Source organism: Podarcis raffonei, chromosome 4, assembly GCF_027172205.1.
Source record: "Podarcis raffonei isolate rPodRaf1 chromosome 4, rPodRaf1.pri, whole genome shotgun sequence".
Classification (NCBI taxonomy): Eukaryota; Metazoa; Chordata; class Lepidosauria; order Squamata; family Lacertidae; genus Podarcis; species Podarcis raffonei.
The window spans coordinates 54,345,739-54,371,087 of NC_070605.1; the positions used below are offsets into that span (position 1 = coordinate 54,345,739).

Sequence of the window (25,349 nt, forward strand, 5' to 3'; positions counted from 1 at the left end):
CAAAAAAGAAAACAGGGGAAAAAAAGATTGCCACTGGGCCCATGTTTACCTGAGTGACACAGTAAATAATGTGAAGAATCCTAGGCAGTAAACTACGGTAGTTTCTGATGTGCCAAAGTGGGTGCATAAGAACATTGCTTAGTTGATCTCCAGTTCATTCACAATCCAGATGTCACTATCACTAACACAGCCAGAACCACCATCACAGTAAAAGGCACTTTGCAATGACCCAACTGGTTTGCTGTGAGAAACTGCATGCACAGAGAACTGGAAATTCTGAACATTTTACTGCTAGTGTGTGTTGGTCCTGCTTTGTAAACTCCTGTCCGCTTTGAACCATAAGGCATTTCAGAAACTGGCCAACAGTGGCAGTGGGTTGAGTTGCGTGTACTTGCAACACTGTCACAAAGCTGCCCAGCATGGGTTGGGCTGGTGGCACAGTGAAGTGCACACTGTATTGCATGTTGAGTGTGCACTGAAATTCATATACCCAGGCAAGCGCTGTCCAGCCAGCCTTCAGAACATGCCATGTAAATTGTTCCTCTAATCTAGCTTTAATAGGGTAAAATCCCACCTTTAAGAGTTTGGGGCTTTACAAAATCAACTAGACACGGAGAAATAGCAACAAAGCAAAAGAAGGAGTAAGGGTGTAGATGGAGCTCTCTGCAGAAAAGCCCAGGCATCCCTGAGCCCCTGTCCCAGTTTTGCCCATCTGCTTCCTTTTGTTCTTAGCCTCTTGCCACCTGTTCTCCTGTCTCTCCCTTTTGGCCTCTTTTCTCTCAGTATTGTCCGAGGCCCTACTCTGAATTCCCCTACACTTTGCACCGCTGGCAGCTTCCCCTTAGATGTTCAGGCCGACCCTGTTACTCCTGTCGTCCTCCTAATTTCTCTTAGTCCGGGGAGCAAAGCCCTCTTGGCAGGCGAGGCAAGAAAGGTGAGGGCACGGCCAGCTTCAACTGTTGCGCTTGAGCATGCGCGCACCGCTCCGGCGTGCTCCCTGATGGGGAGTCGAGAATGTGACCCTTGTCGCTGGCCAAGTCCCAGACTTAATCCGACTGTGTGAGCGCAGGGAGGGCACAGTCGCCATAGCGGGAGCGGGAGGTGCGTGAGAGCCGAGGCGCCCTTGGTCCGCAGGGACGCGCACCTGTCACCTGCAATCAAGAACGCCCTTTCCCTGAGGAGGTCGGCATGGCCGAGGCGCAGGGGCAGCTCGAGGCAGCTCTGGCCCCGGATGCCGAAGAAGAAGCGCGGCAGAAAGGCGGGAACGAGAACGGAGCAGTGGAGGAGGATGAGAGGGGAGAGGAGGACACGGAGGAGCCCCCGGCCTCCACCTCCGCGGAGGAGAAAGCCCGCGAAGAGGAAGGCGAGAGCCCCGAGACGGGAGAAAGCAGCCTCAGCAGCCAGCAAAGCCGCGAAGATGGAGAGGCGCCCCCCAGTCCTGAGGGAGAGAAGGAGCGGGAGGAGGGCAGGGAGGCGAGTCCGGCCGGACGCCCTGCAGAGCGGGACGAAACGCGGGCGGCTGCGGGCGCCGCCGGCGAGGAAAAGACTGAGGGCAGAGACGCTGAGGAGGTGGCAGTTCCCGCGGCGTCGCCACAAGAAGAGGGGGAGCCTGGCGAGGGCCGGGGGGCGAGTGAAGAGGAACCCGTAGACGGAGAAAGGAGTCCTGAAGGAGGGGAGCCCCCTCAAGAGGCGGAGCCGGGCGAGAGTCGGGGGGCGCCAGTGAACGAGGAAAGGAGTCCTGAAGGAGAGGTGTCGCCGGAACAAGAGGGGGAGCAGCCGGGGGAGACTCGGGGGGCGAGCGAAGAGAAGCCGGTCGACGGAGAAGAGACCCGCGAAGGAGAGGAGCCCCCTCAACAAGAAGGGGAGTCGGTGGACACCAGGGGGCCGAGTGAAGAGGGGCCGGTCGAGGGGAGCTCTGAAGGAGAGGAGACCCCACAAGAGGGGGAGCCGGGCCAGAGTCCGGGCGCGAGCGAGGAGCAGCCGGTGGTCGGAGAGGGAGGGGAGTCTGTGACAGGAGAGAGCGAGCAGGAAGAGGAAAAGCGCGGCGGAGATGAAAGAGACGAGACGAGCGAAGAAGCGCGCGAAAACGAAAAGCTCGACGGAGAGGCTGAGGAGGCTGAGGCCGAGTTGGGAGAGCAGCGGGAACCTCCGGAGGCTCCCGCGGGAGAAGAAGAGACTCTGAGGGAAGAGAGGGAAGGCCCAAGCGGAGAAATTCCCGCCGAGGGGGAACTGGATGCTAGAGGAGGAGACGCGCGCGAGGAAACCCCGGCAGATGAAGATGCGCGCGCGGAGGAAAGCGAAGCCCCGGGAAACCTCGAGGCGGCTGCCGAGGAGGAGGAGGAGGCTCCCCCGGCCTTGGGAGCGACGGAGCCGGCGCGAGAGGATGCTGATGAACGCACCAACCACCTGCAGGACGATTCTGCGGAGGGAGCCGTCGAAGGGGCCGCGGAGGTCGGGGATGCGCTCGGGGTGAATGGCATGCAGGGAAAGGAAGAGGAGGAGGAAGAGGAGGAGGAGGAAGCGGCGGCAGAAGAGCAGATCCCACTCGCCGCGCCGGTGGAAGAGGCGCAAGAGCATGACATCTCCCTCTTCGTAAAGGTAAGGGCACATTCGCCTGGAAAGCGAGCTGGTTGTGAGGCGAAGTGCGCTTAGCGGCAGGATCACCACCTGAATAGGGGTAGTTAAGGCAGGATTTCCATTAGCTGCTTTGAAATGCAGTCCAAGACCTTGCGCACAAATCGACAGCTTTGGGCTTCGCACCCGCTGTTCCCTAGCTCCCCGCTCATGCTGGTGAGCATGGCTTAGAATCCCACTACACATGCATTGGAAAATTTATCCGTTTATTACCTTGCGAGTGCAACAGGGTGATTTACAGTAAATTAAATCATCATTTCTGAAGTGATCCGGAGTATTGCTTCCATCGCTGCTCCTGATCAAGAAGAGAGAAAGCAAACATTTTGGAACAATTTCTCTTGGTGAGCTTGGCAGAGCTCTGAATCTTCCTAAGAGCGCTCACAAACTTTCCCGCCAACAGAAATTACTTTTAAAAGCCTATGTGTTTCCCAGAGGTTGCCGCTGCATATGGTAAATTGCCTCAACATATTGCATACAATATTTCTTTGCAGATATAAGCTACATAGATCCTCTGGTTATTATAAAGTACATTGGCTAAGCTAGTGCTGTTTAAATCAGCCAGATGAAAATCCAGTTTTACTAAGATGATTTGGGTATTAAAGTCGGAGATAAATCTACTTTTGACTTCACGATTAAATAGGAACATGCTATGAAGCTGCATCATGCTCAAGAAAGTAATGCTTTCCTTCCAAACTGTAGAATTGACAAATGATATGGATCAGTAGAAGAGTACGGTGGAATAAGATACATTACACATACTTAGAACTTTCCTCACCTCACTCTGAATGTGTTGGGGTTTTTTTAAGTGAAAAGGTATTCAGGTTTGGGGTTTACCATTTGTGTACTGAACTTTATGGCTTTTGCTGATACTGTAGTTGTAGTATCTAAGTCCCTTGCATTTTCTAAAGTTAGGACAAGTGCATCTTTTTTGAAGTACAATGGGGTATACTTTCAGAAGCTGTTGAGACATATGTATGTATGTATGTATGTATGACATATGTATGGGGAAATCAGATCATGAGTAATAAGATCCACTACAGACAACTGAAAAATAACACATTGCATTCATTTACCGGTAATTACCCACAAATCTGGGGCCTGTACATGCATGACAACTTGAAAGTTTAGTTATCCTGGTCCATATGAGTCCATACCAGTGCAGAAGTTGCAAACAAAACAAGTCAAGTTTAGAGCTTGCCATGTTACATCTTAGAGCCACACAAAGCATTCAAGTGACTAAAAAAGCATGCAGATTTCTGGTTATGATTGTGTAGACTATTTATTTTCTTTTAAAACCACCCTTCATCAATTAAGATCCCAGGCTTGTTTACAATATATCGAATTAAAACACCAAAATTGAATATAGCAAAACCAAAAGATTAATAAACACTAAAATAAAACCCAGGGACTGTACATTAATTTAGCACAATAATGAGGGGTAGGGATAGGGATTTACAATATAATTTGTAATTTACAATTTGAAAGATTTGTCTGTTTCTTTTTCTTCCTCCTATGTGACATATGGGGTAGCACTATACATTAAACCCATATTCAAGGGGCAATAAAACAAATACAGTGGTACCTCGGGTTACAGACGCTTCAGGTTATAGACGCTTCAGGTTACAGACTCTGCTAACCCAGAAATAGTACCTCAGGTTAAGAACTTTGCTTCAGGATGAGATCAGAAATTGCGCAGCGCTGTGGCAACGGGAGGCCCCATTTGCTAAAGTGGTTTCTCAGGTTAAGAACAGTTTCAGGTTAAGAACGGACCTCCAGAACGAATTAAGTTATTAACCCAAGGTACCACTGTAAATGGCTAGAGCAGAGAAATTAAAGCAGTGAAACAGTGGGGATAGGTGTGCCTAACTCTTTCCTCACCCGCTGCTTCTCTGCTCAATATTACTCCCCGCCCCCCACAATTTCCCAACAGAGGGTTTTCTTATGTTTGCAACCTATCATTAGGCCTTTAAGGTTTTCAGCAAAATTCAAATGGGTGGTAACGGCCAACACAGGTATAAGATGCAGGGAGGGAGCAGCTGCAAGATTTTATTATTTGTTTATTTGTTGGAAGTTGAATAGTAGCATCCTGCCTCAGATGCAGTGGATGGGGCTGTCTTATTACCAGTGTGGCCATAAGATTCAGCTGTCAGTCTGTTTGGCTACTGTACATGGAATAGCACCTGGGGTGCTATGTGTTCCACATTCAGGCGGCACAATGTCTTGGCAGCCCTGTGGTGGTGCTTACTGTCATCCCAGATCTGGAAAAAGATAGGCATAAAAAAGGAGGTTCAGGACTACAAAGGGAACCTTTTCCAGCTCAAAGGCCACATTCCTTTGTGGGAAAACCTATGAGGGCTGGATGCCAGTGATGGGTGAGATCCAGAAGCAAAAGTGGATAGTGCTCTGGGGCAAAAGTGGATGGAATAGCTGCATCTACTTTTGTATAGTAAGTGGCATTCCAGCGACACACAAGTCAGATGTTTCTATACACACTTCCCTCCAGGCCAGCAAAAGGCATTACCACAGTCCAAGGATTCCCTCCAGCTGCAGCCAGACAAAAGCACTTGCAGAAGCTGTGGAGAAAGGCTGGGGAAGCATGTAGCCTGGGGAGAGGGCATATGCAGCCTGAGAACTGAAGTCCAGAAATACAGGTTTGGAGAGTTGCAATTTGGCTGCTGGGCCTGATGTTCGCCACCCCTGTTCCACATTCTGCATCCCTGAAAATATGGATAAACTGCTTATGAAAGGTTAAAATAAACTGGCAGATATATGCTTCTGCAGGGAATCTTGTAAATATGCACACTCGTGTCATTAAAGGAGACTGCAGTTAATAGGAAAATGTATACAGGGTCACTCAGAGTTTGTACTTTATTATGAATATTTGTTGATCTATGAGAGGAGTAACTTGCCTAAAATCATGGGTGCCTGCTAAGCACTGCTACTGCTCCTCAGGATTCTTTGGTCTATTTTGGCTTTGGTTATTTGCACCTGATGTTCGGGTTTTTGGTTAGCAATTCTTTTTATGCAACTGTGTTCAGCAGAAATATTTCTGAGAAAAGAATAAGAGTGCAAGAAAAATCCAGCCACAACATTAAAAAAAATGGGCCAATTTCACTCTGCCTGATTTAATTTTTTAAGGTATGGGTATCTCCCAAAGAAGAAGATAACCCAATATCCTGTCCTTTATACAGCTATCCAAATAAGTTTTTAAACCAGTGAAGTCCTTTGCCTCCACAATTGCTCTAGTGAGATTATTGTTCTGGCCTCTTCATCTATGTATCTATCCAGTTCAGTTAAAACTCATGTCCAGTCCAAACTCTCATGTAAATTGACCTCGAACTTTATTAGCAAACAACATATAAATGTAGATGACCAAATACTTTGCTTTAGAAGAATGGTGAAACCCAAATGAGATAAAAGTATGGCTCAGGTGGAAAGATAATGCAAGGTTAGGCCCTCAAGGCCAGAGGGAGGCTTTTCCTCTTCTCAGGAGAATGTTCTAAACAGGATTATACACTGTATTCCAAATACTTGATCTGTTTCTAACAGATCAATATGAGAAATTGTAAGCAATTCTAAATATGGAGATTAGGGGCCAATATAATAAAATTTCCTATTGGGACTGAACCATTATTTCAATGTATTACAATGCTAATAATAGAAACTCTTTGATTTTTCAGCCTAAGTCAATTAATCATAGAATTCATGGGGTTCATCTAGTCCAACTCCATGCAGTGCAGGAATCTTTTTGCCCAACATGGAGCTTGAACACACAATCCTAAAATGAAGTCTCATGCTTTGCCAGCTGAGCTATACCACCAAGTCATCTTCTAGTGTGCCCACAGCCTTTTTAAACCTCTCTCCCTGTCCACAAATATAATTTCCCTGGTTCTCCTCCTCTCTGGCGGAAAATAGATCTATCAAACGGTTGTTTTTCATTTTCATCTGTTACAGCACTAACATTCGATATAAGTTTTTTAAAAAGTCAATGCACTTGGTCTTCGTCTTATTAAGCAAGTGTTTCCTTAAGTGAAATGAGAAAGTCCCTTTGCTACTAAAGAAGTTCAGGGAAGTTCAGATAAGCTTGCATGCTTATCCATAGCAAAGCAGATCCTCTGAGGTTTGCTTAAGGTAAATGGATTTTTTTTAAAAATGCAAAACCAGGACACTACTATGGGAGCAGCAGAACATTTGCTAATGCTCTGAGAGCAGGGGAAACTCATCTTCTCCACTGTGAGACTGTGGCAACAGAGTGCGGTTGATTTTAAGCCATAGGGATTGAGACGTATACTTTGTTGGTTTGGGAAGAAGGTTGCTTGCAGCCTCTGTTTGTGGGGAAATGGCAGGAACTCATAAATAACTCCTTTAACCAGAACTGAACTACAATAAAATGTTTCAAGCAGCATACTCTATTGGCATTGTATTCTCTAGGGCTTTATATCTATGGAATTTAATTTAATTTGCAAGCATTCTTCTCCTGCTTGCTTTATTGATGGAATCACCAATCTTTCTAGGTCATTGGGCATCTTTTTAATTTTTGAATGAGTGTTGTGGGCATCCCCCTCCCCTGAATCAGCCCCAACCTGAGAGAAAGAAAGCATGTGTACAGAAACACCCCTTTTCCAAGTGAACTGGTTAACAGACCCAGTAGAATGAATCTGAGCTTTTAAAAGCACAAAGAGCTGAATGATGAAGCGGGAAAGAGTGTCCCTGATTCAACTTCCTGCTTCAGCTCTATGTACTTTTCGAGGAAGAAAAGGGTAATCATATTCACCATCACATGAACAAAGGGGGCAGGGAGTGGGGGGGTCAGCCAGAGGCTTCATATGCAGCATTGCTGGCACTACACTAATGACCCCTGCTTGTCATTTATTAAGGAAGGGTTCATACACTGTCACCATCAGTGACTTGCACTGCAGCCCTAATGATATCTACTCAGATGCTTACTCCCAGATAAGTAGAACTGGGATTGCATCCCTTGTTATTTTAAATGGAAGTTGAATAAAATGTAAAGAAAACTCATCTGTTTGTGGAAGGGCCATAGTAGTGGAGCACTTGTCCGACAGGAAAAATGATCTAGGTTCAGTCCATGGCATCTTCAGGTAGAGCTGGGGAAGCCCTGAGTCCAAAACCCTGGAGAGCTACAACCAGTCAGTGTAGCTGATACTGAAATGGAGGGACAAATGGTCTTACTTGGTATACAGACACATTCAATGTACAGTGGTACCTCTGGTTACATACACTTCAGGTTACAGACTCTGTTAACCCAGAAACTTTGCTTCAGGATGAGAACAGAAATCGTGCTCCGGCAGCGTGGCATCAGCAGGAGACCCCATTAGCTAAAGTGGTGCTTCAGGTTAAGAACAGTTTCAGGTTAAGTACGGACCTCCGGAACGAATTAAGTAGTTAAGTAGTGGTACCAGTGTATCCAGTTTACTATGAATTTACTTTGGATCTTGGAAAAATTATGTTGATCACCATAATTTCTTAAATTACTCAAAAGTATTATATTTAGAACTTGGAATGGAGTTCATGAATTTTTTGTGTGAAAAACATATCAAAAAAGCTTTCCTTTACTGAACTCATCTTTTTTAGCAGCTTTTTAAATAGAGAAGCCAGAAAACATATGGTTCTGTAATGCAGCTTAGGAAAAGCTGGAATTATGAATTCCTTTCATAACTCTTCAAGTGACTGTGTTATTAAGCCCCTGTGGCTGGTTCCTATAGCTTTATTTATTTATTTATTTATTTATTTATTTATTTGGTTGGTTGGTTGGTTGGTTGGTTGGTTGGTGTCCAGTGCTGCAACTGTTTGAGTGGAAAGACTCATGTAATATGACTACCTCCTTCATCACCTTCTCCTTGCAGCCTTCTGCACATCTTCAAAATCTGCTCTGTTCTTTCAGCTCCCTTGGTTGCCTTCATGATGCCACACACCATCACTTCTTCCATCACAACATTCCTTCCACTTTTCTTTCTGCCTATGTCTTTTTTCCCAGGTCACTGCAACTGAACTTCCACTATTGATCCCAGGGGAGAGGGGCTACCAGCTCCACAGTAGGGAGTGGCCAGAGAGATATGGGGCAGGGTGGGGTGGGGGGAAGGTTGAGAGCATCACTACAGAACCATGCAGCCCTATTCCAGTCACTAATGTCTGATGATCTGAGGGAATCACACAGCTCTTGTTCTTAGAACCAAATTATTTTGAGTTGTGTTATAGCATGTGAAGGTTATCTGATTTTAGTGCTGATAATAAAATCCCATGATGCGATAAAGTACTGTATACATTTCCATTTGCTAATGTTTGTTTCTGTACTGATGAAAGAGTGAAGAGATTATGTGCCAATAGATTACCAAATGATCATTTCAGCTGCTAGTTAGCTTGTTTTTCGTATGTGGTGCTCCTGGGAATAACAACTGCAACTCCAATTCAAAGTCACAGTTGTATCTTTCCAACAGAGCCTGGGTCCCACCCTATGACAGGTGCTACACAAGACATTAGTGCTGCTGTACAGGAGGCTGCCTTCTGTTGTGACTTGACATCCAAGAAACAGCCAAGAATATAGGCAGGAAGACTCTTATGAATGTGAGGACCCACCTCTAGACTATATTCAGTAACAATGAAGAAGAGAGTTCCCCTATGAAAATACTGACAGAGGGTAATAATCTGGTGAATGTTTCTTGTACCATGCCTGCAAATTTCAGCCAGTTAGTAGTTACTGTTTTCCTTCTGGAAAGAAAAAAAATCACATGTGGCATAAAATGCCCCAGAAATGCATTGAGTTTTGCCATTTACTATATTTACTATTTATTTACTATACCGGCCAATGTTAGTGGATTAGGATTGTAATCATTTTTTCATAGGAGAATGATCAGGCAATGATAAAGAAACTGTGTGAAATGTCATTAGGTTGTTTTTGGGACATCCATTGAATCATATAATTATAGTGTTAGAAGCGACCCTAGGGTCTTTTAGTCCAACCCCTTGCAATGCAGGACTCTCAGCTGAAGCATCCATGACAGATGGCCACCCAACCTCTGCCTTAAAACTTCTAATGAAGAGAGCGCACCACCTTCCAACCCTGGTGGACCCTGCTGGGGTTCATGAACACCAGGAAAAGACCAAGTATGCTGGGTTCTGACATCAACGCAGTGTGGTGGGGTACCTGTAATGGTTCTGAGAAGAGAGGTGTGGGCAGTCTGCTATATTTGTGCTTGGCCTGGCTCTTTATGCAAAGTGCTCACTCTTTTCACCATGACCATTTCACCATAGTTTTAAAGAGCACAGTTGACACTACTGTGCTAAGTGCACGAGGGTGAAGAAGAAGAAGAAGAAGAAGAAAGAGAGAGGGAGAGAGAGAGAGACGCCCATGCCAAGTGCTGTGTAATTTATATGCTTATGTAGGGGTGCTGCGGTTGAGTTCAGGGTTAATTGGATGCCATGGCGGAATGGAGTGGGAAAAGCAGGGCAGTATGTTTGGCTCTCCATTGAGTCCACCACTTTTGCTTGTATAATATTGCATATATTGCAAAAATGTTGCATGACATGAAGTGTTGCTGTTCTGAGTTCAAGCCAACAAGCCATGCCCTCCAGCAGGCCATTCCCAGCCTGGCTATGCATTTTTCTTTTACAAATCGACACACAACATTCCACAGTTGTGGAAAATCCCCAGTCCTCATTTGGTTGTTTTTGGGTTTCCCTTAGAGCTTTTAATATTTTGTGGGAGTTTGTTGGGGGTACTTCTACAAACCCTGGAGTTTCCCAGAGCATTCTAGAACATTTTTGTTTCTCAGTATCCCCATTTTTTGGTTCCATTTTTGTCAACACTCACCACCTTAGTTTGCCATTAGATTGAGTGATGCTTGCAACAGGTTCTGGGAGAAAATCTGAGGAAGATTTGGATTTCACATAAGACAAGTCCTGCTGCTCTCCTGACATGACTTCACCACTGCTCATTTTCGGCCCCAGTAACAGCAGTGGTGTTAAGCAACGTTACTCTCTGCACTACTCAACTGCTGTTCTCATTGGTTCCACTTTCCAAACTTTTACCAAGGTTTTAAGTTTCTCATGGCGAAAGGTGGTTACCCCCCACTTATTCAAGTCCTTTATTCACAAAATGCACCCAAGGTATTTTCCATCTTTAACTTAAAAATAAACAAATCCTGCCCACAAAGGAGAGAACAATTCTTTTCATGTTTTAACTTCACCATTTGGCCCCCAAACAGGAATTAGGATTAACACTGCTAGATTGCTTCCTTCTCCATCTAATCCCTGCCAAGCTTTCCCAATGCCCTCTCATGTTTTTAAAAGTATTTGTTCATGGTACGTTATAGATTTTTTATTTTAAATGTGTCTTCCATTTAGAGGAGTGAGAAATATACGAAATGTGAAGTATCATATGTTAAACTATAAAACAGGATGTGTAATTAAAGTACCAGTTAATCTGTTTTTCCCAGCCCTATAATGTGTTCCAGAATATAATGCTCTTTTGTTAAAATAATTCCCCTTAAGAATTTAACAAGGCTATAAAGTTCTCCCCCCTGCTTATTGATGTACAGTGTTCAGCTGGTCTCCTGCCATGTTATTAAATACGGATTAGAAATAGCATTGGCACCTTGAAACCATAATTCTTGCAAAAGGATAAATAGCAAATAGAATTTGATTCGTTGCTTGTGTACTTCTGACCTTGTTCTACTCAGTTTAAGGGGGAAAGTGCAGAAGGAACTGGATCTTTCAGCAGAATTTACGAGGAAGAACAATTCAGTTTTGATCTGTGTAGGCTAAGAATATCACCCCTTTAATCCAGTGACCTGTAAAGGAATATGCAAAGTAGCCAAAAGTGCCAGCTACATCAAACAACACACCATTCCGTATCAGGCTTTTGATGGTTTCTAATTTATTTTTATTTTTTTTACGGCTGAAAATATAAAAATACAGATGAAACTAATTCTGAAAAAAGTGCTGTGAGGTTTGTAGGAGAAATATACCTCTGTTTTCCATTGGGTGTGTATATTTAGCTAGTGATTAAGGCTAATTGAGCCGTGGAGGGCTGAGGGGGATTTTTACCTCACAAGCGGAAGGGGCAGATACAGGTTATATTAGGGGCATGTGGCTTATGCAGTTCAAGAAAAGGAAGAGGAGTTTCTCTCCCCTGCTGCTCTTTTGCCACAGTTCTCACACTGTGCCATTCAAGGGCCTATTAATAAGGTAAAAAGTTCTGGTTTATTTAAATTTAAATAAAAACCTGTGGAGTGGTCTAGCAGATAGATAGATAGATAGATAGATAGATAGATAGATGATAGATGATTGATAGATAGATATAGATAGATAGATAGATAGAGAGAGAGAGATAGATAGAGTGCAGGTTTTTTATTTCATTTGTATACCACCTTTACATTAAAAAGTACTCAAGGTTGTTAACTTGACGACCAAATAAATCTTCAGTAGAAAACAACATTATGAATACCAAAATAAACAATCTTAACTAACATCAATGTTAAGTCTAAGGTATGAGTTCCAGACATAACCCTGATACTTTTACACAGGATGCATTATGTTTCTCTCCACAGTGAAAGGTGCTTGTAAAAGTTATACTACACAGCACATTCTAGATATTACAGCACCACTAGGTGGCACACTTTTATAAAATACAGGTGTTAGCTGGGTTTGCCTCACTCAATGAAGAAACTATTTTCAAGAACGGCAAAGACTGAAGTTCTGTTTTATGACACAGAAAACGTTTGTGCACAATACACATGAGTCTAGCAGATTTAAATCCAGTTTACTTCAGTGAGGGGGCGGGGAATTGATTTTGCATTTAATTCTTCCATTGAAACCGGTTAGATAGATGCGCTTAACTTTGGCTGGATTGCTTTTTAATAACACACTTTTATAAAAGACCTATCAATGATCCACTTAAACTCGTTACAGAAGTGAATTCACGTAGCTGCTAGTGGCACCCTAATGAAATAAATGAAAATAGTTGCAGGATGCAGTTTAATAATGGTTATTTTCCTGGAACCATTTGCCTACCTCTATTCCATAATTATACCCATAGATGCTGCACTGATGAGTCTTGAATGAGACACCCACATACCAAAGGGGGCTGTATATGACTAGTGCCACACATGGTAATTTGATGGGACTGCACGGTCACAGTAGGATCCAGAAGCAGATAGTAATTAGTGGCTCAGAGGAAGGATAAACAATTGACTTCACATGCAGCCATCTATGCTGGTTCTCTTGTTTACGCGCACACAGTACATCCTGTACCAATTTCCATGCACTGAATTCCACCTCTATGGAGCAATGTACCAACTATGTGCATAGCCAGTCATGGAATCATGGTGAGAGCCTACAGCATGTGGTGGGAGAACCTCCAGTCTGTGAGCATATTTGGGCAGGCCCAATTTGTCCCAGAAGGCTGTTTTCCCCAGATCAAAGCCATGTCATATGTGATGTCAGATGTGGCTGGAACAGCTGCACAGCAGAGTTTCCTGTGGAAAGACTTCAAGCCTCCTTTTTGCAGGGATTGGCTGTGTGGCTGAGCTCCTGTGGAGAGCTCAACTGCACAGCTGATCGCTAAGCAAACCTGGCTTGAAGTCATTGTTCATCACCTGACAGGTGCTGACTTCTAGCCTGTGATCAGCAGTGTAGTAGGATTTTTGCAAGGCACTGTGGAGAACTTTTTAAAGTTCTGGCAAATCACCGATGTCATTGTGGCATCAAGTGATTTGACAGAAAGGAAATTGTGTTCCTTACTCTTGACATGAGTGCTCAAAAGGAAAGTGAATGAAGCTGTTTATGCACATATTGATATTTTCTTTTCTGATTCAAGAAACCTTGAGGATTTTCATTTCTCATTTAATAAACCTTGAGTGATTAATAAAAATGCATGATTTGATTAATCACAGTTTAATTCATAAATTGTAGTGCAGACATTACATTCAAATGCATTTGAAAGTTGAAATAGCATAAGGGTTCGTTTAAAAGTCTAAAACTTGTTTGACCCAACCTGCCTATTTCATTTAGATCCCTTTCTGTTGAGACACAAATATAAATCACTTATATGTTGTATTGTATTAAATCAGGAAATCAAAATGGAGAAACTTTGCTGTGGAAATTAAATGCTTTCCAAGAAAGACTGAAATTCTATGCTGTGCAAGGGTGAGGCAGGCTTGAGTAACTTTTGAAGTCCATGCTACAGCACTGCAGAATGCATCCAAGCATCTCTTACTTAAGACAAGATGCCTTATTGGCAAGTGATGCTGAGTCAGTATCAGTAACTAGACTGTACATTATTTGTCTTTTCAATTTAGAAATGAATTAATGAATCCATTGAATGCTTTGTTTCTGCAATTCTCATGCTAACACATTCTTCATCTGTGTATCTGGCCTGGAAAGTAGAGACTGATGATTGCGACTCTCTAAAATTTACAGTCTCCAAGGTGACTAGAGAAAAATCAAGCTAGCCCTTTGGCAGTAATGATTTAACTTTTGGGGGAAACAAATTGTTAGAGCAAGCCAAGCTTTAAACCTTTATATTTAATGGAAACAGGATCTTGACTGTGTAGTTCTTTAATCCATTAAATTTCATTGTAAAGTTTTAAAATCTGAATAGTCTTTCTTTTGAGAAGACTATTCTGTTACCTAAGGAATACTACATCAGCTGCCACTTCATTATTAAAAGTGTTTATTGATAATAGGTTGCAATTCAGAAGACATTTACACCCAAGAAGTCCTAAGCAATGGGGTTTTACATTTTTGTTTCTGACATAAGTAAATATGAAATGGCAATTGACTGGAAGAGGAATTCTTTAAAGAAAATCTTCTGGGGTTGCCAAGTTTTCCTGATAAGGACATCCATGCAGGACTGAAGTTAATCAATTACAGCTTTTAAGGTACAAAAAATGCAAAACAGTATAAAACATATTTGGATTTCTGCTTTCTATTTAGATGCAAAGGAATGCAAGAGTTTGTGTGGGAATGGGTTTGCAACTGCGGTTTCATCACTGCATGACTGAAGGAAAGGTGGAAAGAAACTATCCTGAAATACTTGAGAAGAATTATTTCAGTTAGATTGTATTTGCTTATTGCAGGGCTTCCACTTTTGCATTTTCTCAACAATTACTAATGTCATTGTTTAATTAAAAATAGTGTTATTTGTTTTAGGCTGGTAGTGATGGGGAGAGTATTGGAAACTGTCCATTTTCTCAGCGCCTCTTCATGATTCTCTGGTTAAAGGGTGTCATATTTAATGTTACCACTGTGGATTTGAAACGGTGAGTTATATTTCATTTTCATTTTTAAAATAAAAACCGAAAGTCTTTGAAAGCCTTACATTAGGAGCACTCATCTCTACTTACTCTGAGAGACACATTTATTTATATTTATTATTTGGATATATGCAGTGCTTTTTCTGGGGGGGTGTGCAGGGGTATGCATACCCCTAAATATTTTGTGAATCTAAGTTTGGCCTCATTGAGGGGCAGTATTTCAATATGAGTGGGAAAATGAGAGTAACCCTAAACATTTTTTAAAGAAAAAAAGCACTGGATATATGAACCATTATAAAATATCGGAGTGGTGTACTGAAAACTAAACTAATGTATAAAATTGACACCAAATTCTGTGGGTGTCCTGGAGATTGGGGAGCTGACTTGGACATTTTCTTTCAATTTCCTTTCAAACTGAGCTAGGAATGTAGGGTAAGCAGTTCTGAGAATGAAATGTGCTGTTAGCTTTTATTTGGATCCCAGCAACTTTTATTCTCAGAATTCGCTCACACTCGCAGCTCAGTTTGACTAAAGCACCTGTTCTTCTTGCAACATTTGTTGTTGAAAATCTTATAACATTGGCTACATCCCTTTTTTACAGATCAAAAGTAACAAGAGCATGAGACAAATATTTATTCCCCACTCACATGCTGAATACAGTCAAAGAAAATGGAGCAGAAAAGGCCAATTTAAAGCAATGGAATTTAAGTTCTCAGTAAATATTATATGCATATTAAATTCAACTGAATTTAAGCATACTTTGTTGTCTCCAGATTGCTAAATCTGATTATTCCATCCTGCAAAATGTATCTTTAAGTAGTATGACATTCAGAGCACATATATACATATATTCTCAGAAGTAAGCCCTGGTTAGGTCAATGGAAATTATTCCTGCATAGGAGTGCAGCCTCAGAAATCAATATTTTTAATGCCAAATCAGATAGCTAACTTTAAAAAGCAAGGTTTATCTAGCAGGACAGGTTTCTTCTAAAAAAGAATGTTTGTCTCATTTTAGGAAGCCTGCAGACTTACAGAAGCTAGCTCCAGGAACAAATCCTCCATTTATGACTTTTGATGGTGATGTGAAAATAGATGTGAATAAAATCGAGGAATTCCTAGAAGAAAAATTAGCACCTCCAAGGTATTGTACTTGGCTGTACTGGATTCAATGGAAGCAGAATATGTGTTGGCTGTTGTTTTAGATCAATAAGTTATATAGACTATGGAATGGAAAAAATTAAGGTAGTTAACATATGATTAAGATATATGATTGTCACAGCTGAGTCTTATTGAAATATGAGCCCAATCAGGAACCTCCTAAGTAAATTGTTGAGAAGCGCTGAGTTAGGATTAAATTATTATGTCTTAAATTCTTCAGATATCCCAAACTTGCACCAAATCATCTGGAATCTTACTCTGCAGGAAACGATGTGTTTGCTAAATTTTCTGCATTCATTAAAAACACAAGGAAAGATGCCAATGAAAGTAAGTATTAAAACCTTTGTATTGTTACTGTGAACAAATGCCTTTGGCTCTCATCTCTGTATGCTTACATTCATTTTTGGCCATTTGTCAAAGGTCAGTGTTTCTTGCCTTATATTTGTTGCTAAGCATGTAAACATGTCTGAGCTGACAATGGTGATGGGTGCTGTGACTGTTGCAGTCATAATGGTACCTGTGGATCTTTAAATTGGGGGAATCAGTTATATACACCTATAGTTCACAGATGTTACCTTCTTTTCCCTCTCCTTTTTCCAATAGTACTGCACTTTGCTAATACTGTCAAAACAATTCCGGAGAAAAAACAGGCAGCTTTCACTGGCATTATTATAGAAATTTATTAGAATAATTAGTGTTTCATAAGTGATATATGTCATAGCGTAAGCCATTTTGTGCTATCTTCTGCTGTCCAGTATCACTTTAGTATAAATAGTACAGTGGTACCTCGGGTTAAGTACTTAATTCGTTCTGGAGGTTCGTACTTAACCTGAAACTGTTCTTAACCTGAAGCACCACTTTAGCTAATGGGGCCTCCTGCTGCTGCCTCGCCGCCGGAGCATGATTTCTGTTCTCATCCTGAAGCAAAGTTCTTAACCTGAAGCACTATTTCTGCAACCTGAAGCATATGTAACCTGAAGCGTATGTAACCTGAGGTACCACTGTACTGTACTGGCCCAAATATAAGCCGCTTCCTTAAAATTGGTGGCTTCCACGTGGTCCGAGAAAAAAATTGCGGCCCTAGAGGACCCACACAGCGCACTGGGGAATGATGGGGGGCTGCTGAAGGCGCCCCAACATTCCCCTGAAACGCCAGCCCTATACCGTGCAGCTGGGGGGAGGTTTGCGTAGGGCGCTGGCGGAGGTGGCGGCCCGCCCAGGCACCTGCAACCCGCCACCGGCTGCCCCCCCCCCACTGTGTGGGCACCCCCTTGCTCCCTAACAACAAAAAAAGAAACATTCTGTGGGGGATGCACAGCAGAGGGGGATTGCATGGTGGCACCACCGCAGCAGCCCCTGCCGGCACTCGCCATCCCACCGCCCGGTGTGCTTGCCAGGGCTCCAGCAGGCGTTAAAGAGTTAAGGTTGGGGGGTTCACTGTATGTCTGTTTCAGAAGTGTTATCAGGCTTTTTGTAAGGTCGCAATTATAAGTCGCATTTTAACTTTTCATGGTCGGAATTGGGGGGGAAAGTACGGCTTATATTCAGGCCTATAGTAATGTTGGATGAAGTGAAGGCCCAAGACAGGTGTTGATCATCATGTGAGCTGCGCACAGGTGGGCTGAAGCGAGCTGCTGCCATTCCTGTGGAGCCTCCTTTTATTGAGACAAATATGCAAGCTAGGCAGATACATTTTGGGCTGTGATCTTTACACATCTTCCGTCCCGAGATCGTGGGGTGGTACAAAGCTATTTTGGCACCTGTTTCCACAGCGTCATTTTCCCCTTGCACAGTGTATGACGAAGGAGACAAAAGGTCTCAGGGACAAAGGTTACAGACAGGACACCGCTGACTGCTGAGACCGCAAAAGGTCAGACATAGGGAACGATGTTCCAGACAGCTTGTGGCTTGTCTGAGGGGGAGTTTTGCCCTGCACCCCAAGGTCACGCATGCAGGCAGACTGTGGCTGCCTGCTGGTGGGGAGTGTGCTCCCTCCGGACCTCACTCTCCACTCCGCGATATCCCTACAGTTGTTAGTTTAATATATAGCAGGTTTGTGGTATTTACTCCAAAATGTCTTTCTTGAGTATGTATTGAGCCTTGTAGACCGCAAGCTTTATTCTGAATGGTAAAAACCACTGTTCTAGTGTTCTAGACCAGAGATGGCTGGCCTATGGCCCTCTAGATGCTGGACTGAAGCTCCCATAATTTCTGACCATTGTCCATGCTGGCTAGGGCTGATGGGAATTGGACTCTATAGTTTTTAAAATATAGGAGGGATATGGTTAGACAACTGATTTAAACACAACAAAAAAGTGGCTTTGTAAACAAATGAACTGCCGATTTCTATGAGCGTTCCGTGAGTGAACACACATAATTTGTTCGGCAAATGCCTGTGAATGCCAACTTTCCAAAATCGTGTCGCTGTTCATTGCCTGTTTAAATGACAACTGTTTGCACATATGCAGATACAAGGAAATAGACCATGTCTTCACTGTATATTGCAGAGATATAGCAAACACTTTTTTCCACTGACCTATCTCCTTGCTGCAGATAGCCATATCAAACGTGTTTGCTCCATGTGTACCTGTAAAACATTATTGCATGTATCCTAACTAATGTGAATGAAAGAAGCTTACTCAAGGACTCCACTGTTGGATAGGTTTGATGTTTATTTGTTGTATCAAAATGACTTTTTGTGTTAATACAATTTTTTTAAATAGTAAAAGTTAGACCTGCAATAAAATGTTGCAGTATGGAGTGCTTTTGTTTATGGTTCCATCTAGCTAGCCAGCCAGCCAGCCAGCCCCTCTTCCATAATATTATACTCCATTCTGCCTCGCCTCTCAGTTTTCTGTTTGTCTGTTCTAAATGACAGTCAACATTTCATGACTATAAAGCATGATAAAGAAACATTTGGCTACTTCTTGTGGGGTTTGCCCATGAGGTGGATTTTTTAATGCTTCATACCCCATAAAAAACCCACACTTCCTCCATGTGCTCTGTCCTTTCTACATCTTTGTTCAGTACCAGCCTGTTTTCTGCTTTCTCCCACCGCCTAACTCTTTCTTCTGCCGCCTCCTCTATCAACCAGAGCCATCCCCGCCCCCCTGCTCCCACTATACAGTGGTACCTTGGGTTAAGAACTTAATTCTTTCCGGAGGTCTGTTCTTAACCTGAAGCACCACTTTAGCTAATGGGGCCTCCTGCTGCTGCCACACCACCGGAGCACGATTTCTGTTCTCATCCTGAAGCAAAGTTCTTAACCTAAGGTAATATTTCTAGGTTAACAGAGTCTGTAACCTGAAGCGTATGTAACCTGAAGCGTATGTAACCTGAGTTACCACTGTAGTTTGAATCCAATTTGTGCTCTGAGCTTTGATGAGTGGCTCCACAGTCTGGATTTGATCTCTGGAGCTTCCCCCCTCCCTTTTCATATACAGTGGTACTTCGGGTTACATATGCTTCAGGTTACAGACGCTTCAGGTTACAGACTCTGGTAACCCAGAAATAGTACCTCGGGTTAAGAACTTTACCTCAGGATGAGAACAGAAATCATGCTCCGGTGGCGCAGCGGCCGCAGGAGGCCCCATTAGCTAAAGTGGTGCTTCAGGTTAAGAACAGTTTCAGGTTAAGAACGGATCTCCAGAACGAATTAAGTACTTAACCCGAGGTAACACTGTATATGACCACACACACATACATTTTTGCCAGTTTGTCCTATTGAGGGTGGAGGTAGGTTAAACATCTGAGTTCATTGTCTCTCTATATTTTTTCTATTTCTCCAAATCTTGAGGTCCTCCTGAACATGTGGCTACTTCCCTCTTTTTCCTGGTGGGTATTGTTTGGGCCACATACCAATCATCACAGATTTCCAAACTCTGCTAGGAATTCTATTCTAGTCTTCTTTGATTCTAGATTTGGAAAAATCATTGCTGAAGGCTTTGAGGAAACTGAATAACTACTTAAATGCCCCCTTGCCTGAAGAAATTGATGCCTATAGTACTGAAGAACTCACTGTTTCCACAAGGAAATTCCTAGATGGAGATGAACTCACGCTAGCAGACTGCAATCTCTTGCCAAAACTACATATCATCAAGGTCTGGATTTTCCTTTCTGTACTGTGCTTGTTTACCCTTGAACCACAAGGCAATAAAATGTATGGAATAAGGTATCAAAGTCCTTAACACCAATGACAGCAACACAATATTTCAAATGGACTGTTCAGTAAATTAATTTGTTCACACTCCCACAAGGATTTGAAGATCTATGTGAAAAGGTCCATCTTAAAAAATATAGATAACTAATCTAGAGATGTCCAATGTATCCCCAGAGGTAGGAAGTTTCACAAGGAAGAAGGCGCTTGCATGGGTTGATATCCTGAACACTACTCAGGCTCCCTCGGCCTGAAAAGCGAGATGAGTGCCCCATCCCATAGTCGCCTTTGACAAGACTTAGCCATCCAGGGGTCCTTTGCCTTTACCTTACCTTTACGAGGAGGGCCCTCTCTACAAATCTTCGTTGCTGTGCTGACACATAAGGGGAAGCTTGCTCAAACAGGTACTTGGTTCCCAAGCCATTTAGAACCTTTTAAGCCAACATCAATACCTTGGAGTAGGCTATAAGCTTATAGGCAGCCAGAGTAGATCTTGAAGTGAATGCGACTTCTGTTTTATGCCCTGCAGAATCAGAATAGCAGTATTCTGCATCAACTGGAGCCTCTGAGCAATCTTCAAAGGCATCTTCATATAGAGTGTAATCTAACTGTTGCCACGTGTATGATGATTTCCTTTTCTCTCTGTTAGGTTGTGGCAAAGAAATACAGAAATTTTGAATTTCCATCTGAAATGACTGGAATCTGGAGATATTTGAACAATGCATATGCGAGAGACGAGTTCACAAATACTTGTCCTGCAGATCGGGAAATAGAGTTCGCCTATTTGGATGTTGCAAAAAGAATGAAATAAATCAAGAATCTTCTATTTCTATATATCTTCAGTGAGCTTGATTTTTAAAAAGAAGGAAAACCTCAAGAATAAAATGAAGAGTCTGCTCTGCTGCAAAGTTTCAAGTTATGAAACTGGCCAATCCTTGTGAAATAATTATTTTATTGATCTGCTAATTCAAGTATAGTATAATTGTATATTTGTTGCATTGCAGATATGCGCATACGCACATGCAAATATATGTATTATTTTTTGGCAATAGAGCAAAACTCAAAACATTTGCAGCAATATTAGAATCTAGATTAGATAGTAATTGCAGCTTTAAAATTTCTAAACAATAGTTAAAGGTATTTCTGTAAGCATTGATCACCATATCAGGACAGAGAGAATTAGATAAAGTCCGTTTTTTGTTGGTCAGTGGGAGAACACCTATGGATTTTAAGAAATGTGGATTGTACTGTTTTGAGGGGCAGTCACCTCAGGGGAATTTAACAGTGTATCTAGTCTACTATGTGCCATTTCTTGTATCTCCGCCCTTAAACCATGGGCTTGTATCATACGCTTCTAGACCCCCTTCAACATTATGGCCGGCATGCTGCAGATGACTTGTTTACATGTTGTGTGGCTTACAGCCCTAAGCTTTGTTGCATCAGCTTCTTACTACTTAGGCTGGGACATATGTACAAATGAACAATGGCACTGCAATGTCAGAAAGCATTCCATTGTAGCAACATTACAATATCTAAAAACAGCTATGCCATAGCTCAAAGCTATCCATGAGCCAAGACTGACCTTAAAGCTCCTACCATCTAATTTCAGGTGCTGTGTGTGGTGATGGTCATTTATTGGTGAAAGGAAGTCAGACTGGATACTCAGAAGGGCTTATCACAGGTTCCCTGTGATACCCTGAACAGATTCAGGAGCCTTAAGCCCTTTCTCTATGCCTACCACACAAGTTGCTGATCTCCCACCTCTGATTTCTGCTTCTCACAGATGTCAGTGTCACAATTTTTATTTTATTTCTAAGCTATTGCCAAATGTATTCAGCGACTGAAGTATTTTTAAAGCAGAAATCGGTGCATTCTGTCTCACAAGATCCATGTGACAGAAACACAACACAACATGTGTACAAACTGTACTCACCTGTGTAAATAATAGAAAGTAACAGATTATATCGTATGAATACAAATAAAAGGACCGGGTCAAATGTTGTTAAAAAAAATACATTCCATCTTCCTGAAGCTCCACCTCTCAGCTACAAAGCTGTGGGCAAATTCTGTCTGCTGTACCAGATTTGCCTCTGCAGGGACTGTGCAATTCATAGCTGTTATCCCACCCTGCTGCTCCAAGGCTTGAAGTGTTCAAGCTTACTTGAAGTTAAGGAGGTCTTTCCTTAGTAAGGCACTCTGAAAACCAGAGGTTAAGGGCTTATTAAGAAGTCACGGATGTTGCTTGATTAATCAACACTTGAAAATTTAAAACCCAGTTTGTGAACTGAATGGATTAAAAAAATATCTCTTGTCTTCAGATGACGTGGAACTTCCATCATGGTATTGCTCTGAGATGGCTCATCAGCACATGCTGTAGTCATCAAGTGATGGACAGGCATGGGTAAACCTGGCCTAAATGATAACATTTCCTCAGGCTATTGAAATGGGGCCTCTTCCTACTCACCTCATTAGTTTATAAAATTCACAAATGCTGTTCAGTTTTGAGGAAGAGGAGGTCCCTTTATCCTTGTTTTAGGAACAGGATTCATTTGGACATCTTTGAAAAATATACATTGATTAGCAGAAAACACGTTTTATTACTGTGATGTTTCTGAAAGTTCCTGTTCAAAGTGTAAAGGAACAAAAGAGCCACAACAGCAGACAAAACCTACTGGATTATAATGTGGCTACTAGGAATTCTCTCCACTAAATGTAGCAGCTATCAGTTCCTCTGTATAGTTATCCCCATATAAGATTGATTAAAATGTATATTTGATAAGCTGAACTTTTTTTAGAATAGGAAAATATTTCATCTCAAGAAGATGACTTTTCTTACCAATTTTACAACAGTGTGGATTTTCTATTTTAAAGATATATTACTTCTGTACTGTATAATCATGAAAATGTACTTTGTGTAGCATGCTTCACATTCTTTGTGATTAATGTAAACAGTGCTAAATCCTGCAATTTTTTTCCAATCTATAGAGTGAACCTGTTTAAAACTTAAACTATTTTACAATACCAAGATTAAATGCTGAGTTTGACTTTTTAGTATGCATGAAAGAAATATTTCTGTTCCCCCTCATCTTCAGACGTCTATATAATTTAAACCGCACAAAAAAATCATTGTAGTTGTTTAATATGCCTTACAAACCTGAAAAGAAAATACACCAATTCTGACTTAAATATGTTGTATTGTGCTTATTTTCGTTTAAGAACATACTGACACGTTTGCATTTTGTGATAAAGGAATGAAATGGAAAAATCTGAAGCATAACTCTGCCCAATTGCCTAAGTGAAAAGCGCTTTGCTGTAGCTGCATTGTGCTCAGTCTTTTAAAATATTAGAAACTCTTTGCACCTTTGATTTCTAGTATGATGTACAAATGTAAGGCTTCACCTTTTCTGTGAAGCAAATAGAGAGGATATTAAGTTATTCCATGATGTGAAACCAGAGGGGCAAGGAAATGAAAGGAAAAGTTTGGCTGTTACTTCCATGGAATTTGATACGTGAGGAAAACACACACAACATTAAGACACTGCGTAGTATAGTCCCACAAAGAGCAAGTGGCTTTTGCCTGTCTTTTGAATGGCTTCAAGAGACTCATTCACTTATAAAGACTTATGCATTAGTCACTGGCATGCCACAGAACAGTGCATATTGTGTTTTGATCACCGGAGTTCATTCTTTAGCATTTGATGCAAAGAGGTACCTTTTTAAGAGTTAACCTCAGTAAAAAGTTTTACTGGAAGCTGACTTGCATAAGCTTCCTCACTCTCATCTATTCATTCCAACATACTTGTATAGGCCACCAAATCTATTGCTCTAGTGTTGGTACTATTTACTCTCAGATTTCCTGTACCTAAAATTCTTCTTTGCAGTATCCTCTACAAGTGGTCCATGAATCAAAGGAAGAGCAAGTAACAGTGATGTTTCATGTATGTACATAGTAAGGCATCTGATACATTAATATTTCCCATAGGAGTGAATGGACATGTTAAAGAGAGTTTCCCAGCATCAGCTATAGGCAAGTCCAATTTTGAAAAAGTATCTAGGACACCTATTTATGTATAATTAGAGCAGGCATACAGAACTTCCAGCCCATGGGCCAAATTAAGTCTGACAGGGGTCCTATTTTCCTCCAGCCATGCCCTCATGCCACACATCTGTCATAACAGGTGTGGGACAGGTAAAGCTGCAGCTGCAAAGGAGCAATTGGGAGCCTTAGAGTACACTCCCAGAATTGAATTTTGCATTAAATGCAAGCCCTGCTTGAATTGGTTCCACTCAGGATCTCCTGGTTGATGCTCCCAAGTGGAGGCTATACCCACAGAGAGATGGGTTTGCATACAGCAGGATTCTTTGCAGCTGTGGCTTGAATTCAAATCAGGACTGCAAAGGAAGAACATGGAATGACTTTATGGACTCACAGTTCTCCCTTGAAGTTGAATCACCTGATGTCACCATTAACCCTTCATGTTTACAGTAATCCCCCCAAATACAGTCTGAGAGTTTTACAGTAAAACCAACCACAAACATTCCCCTGCTTCTTACAGTGGACATTCCATTTATGCCACATTGCTTGTATAAAAATTACTTTATTATATTATCATTGAAAATAAAAATACTTGACATGAATCTTAAATACTGGCACGAGTCTTTCAAATACATATGCACACAAAGCAAATATGGTCAAACGGTTATTTATACTAATATCTGCTGAATCTTCTCTGTTGAAAAGAATGTTTTCAGATTTTGAAGATTTCATTGTCACAACTGGATTCCTTAATCTCCCCAAAGGTTCGTTGATTTGATGTGTTCAAAAAACCTACTTGCTTTGCACACAGTATTTCCAAAAACAAGCTGGAAATGAACAAAACAGCCTCTTGTTAAAACATAGTTCATATGGGTGTGTCTCGCATCTGGAGCTTTGCTTATTCTGGACATACCTGAGGTTCAGTTCACCACTATCTATCCCCCTCTACTCCCCCATTTCCATATGCCTGTTTTTCAGAAGGTCTATTTGATTATTAACAAACTTCTAACCTGCGTAGCATTAGAACAGACCGACAGAGTGGTTTCCAAAATACAGTAAAGCCAAAATATAATACATAGAAAACAAACAA

At 42.0% G+C, this 25,349-nt stretch overlaps 2 protein-coding genes across 2 annotated transcripts in view; both read left to right on the forward strand.

The window, feature by feature from the left end:
• KCNE2 (potassium voltage-gated channel subfamily E regulatory subunit 2) overlaps positions 1-25,349 on the forward strand; it is a 228,927-nt gene that overhangs the window by 125,914 nt on the left and 77,664 nt on the right. The gene's annotated exons all lie outside the window — the stretch shown is intronic.
• On the forward strand, positions 1,458-23,409 carry CLIC6 (chloride intracellular channel 6). Its single transcript, XM_053386655.1, has 6 exons — positions 1,458-2,598; positions 14,806-14,915; positions 15,925-16,050; positions 16,288-16,394; positions 19,986-20,167; positions 20,873-23,409. The coding sequence occupies exons 1-6, from the start codon at positions 2,479-2,481 to the stop codon at positions 21,032-21,034; spliced, it is 807 nt and encodes a 268-aa protein (XP_053242630.1). The 5' UTR covers positions 1,458-2,478; the 3' UTR covers positions 21,035-23,409.

Bases quoted from the DNA above. Each gene is read 5' to 3' on its own strand.
- CLIC6 (XM_053386655.1), top strand. From the start codon at position 2,479: ATGCAGGGAAAGGAAGAGGAGGAGGAAGAGGAGGAGGAGGAAGCGGCG. The intron at 2,599-14,805 runs GTAAGGGCACAT...TATTTGTTTTAG, and splicing joins ACATCTCCCTCTTCGTAAAG to GCTGGTAGTGATGGGGAGAG. The intron at 16,051-16,287 runs GTATTGTACTTG...TAAATTCTTCAG, and splicing joins GAAAAATTAGCACCTCCAAG to ATATCCCAAACTTGCACCAA.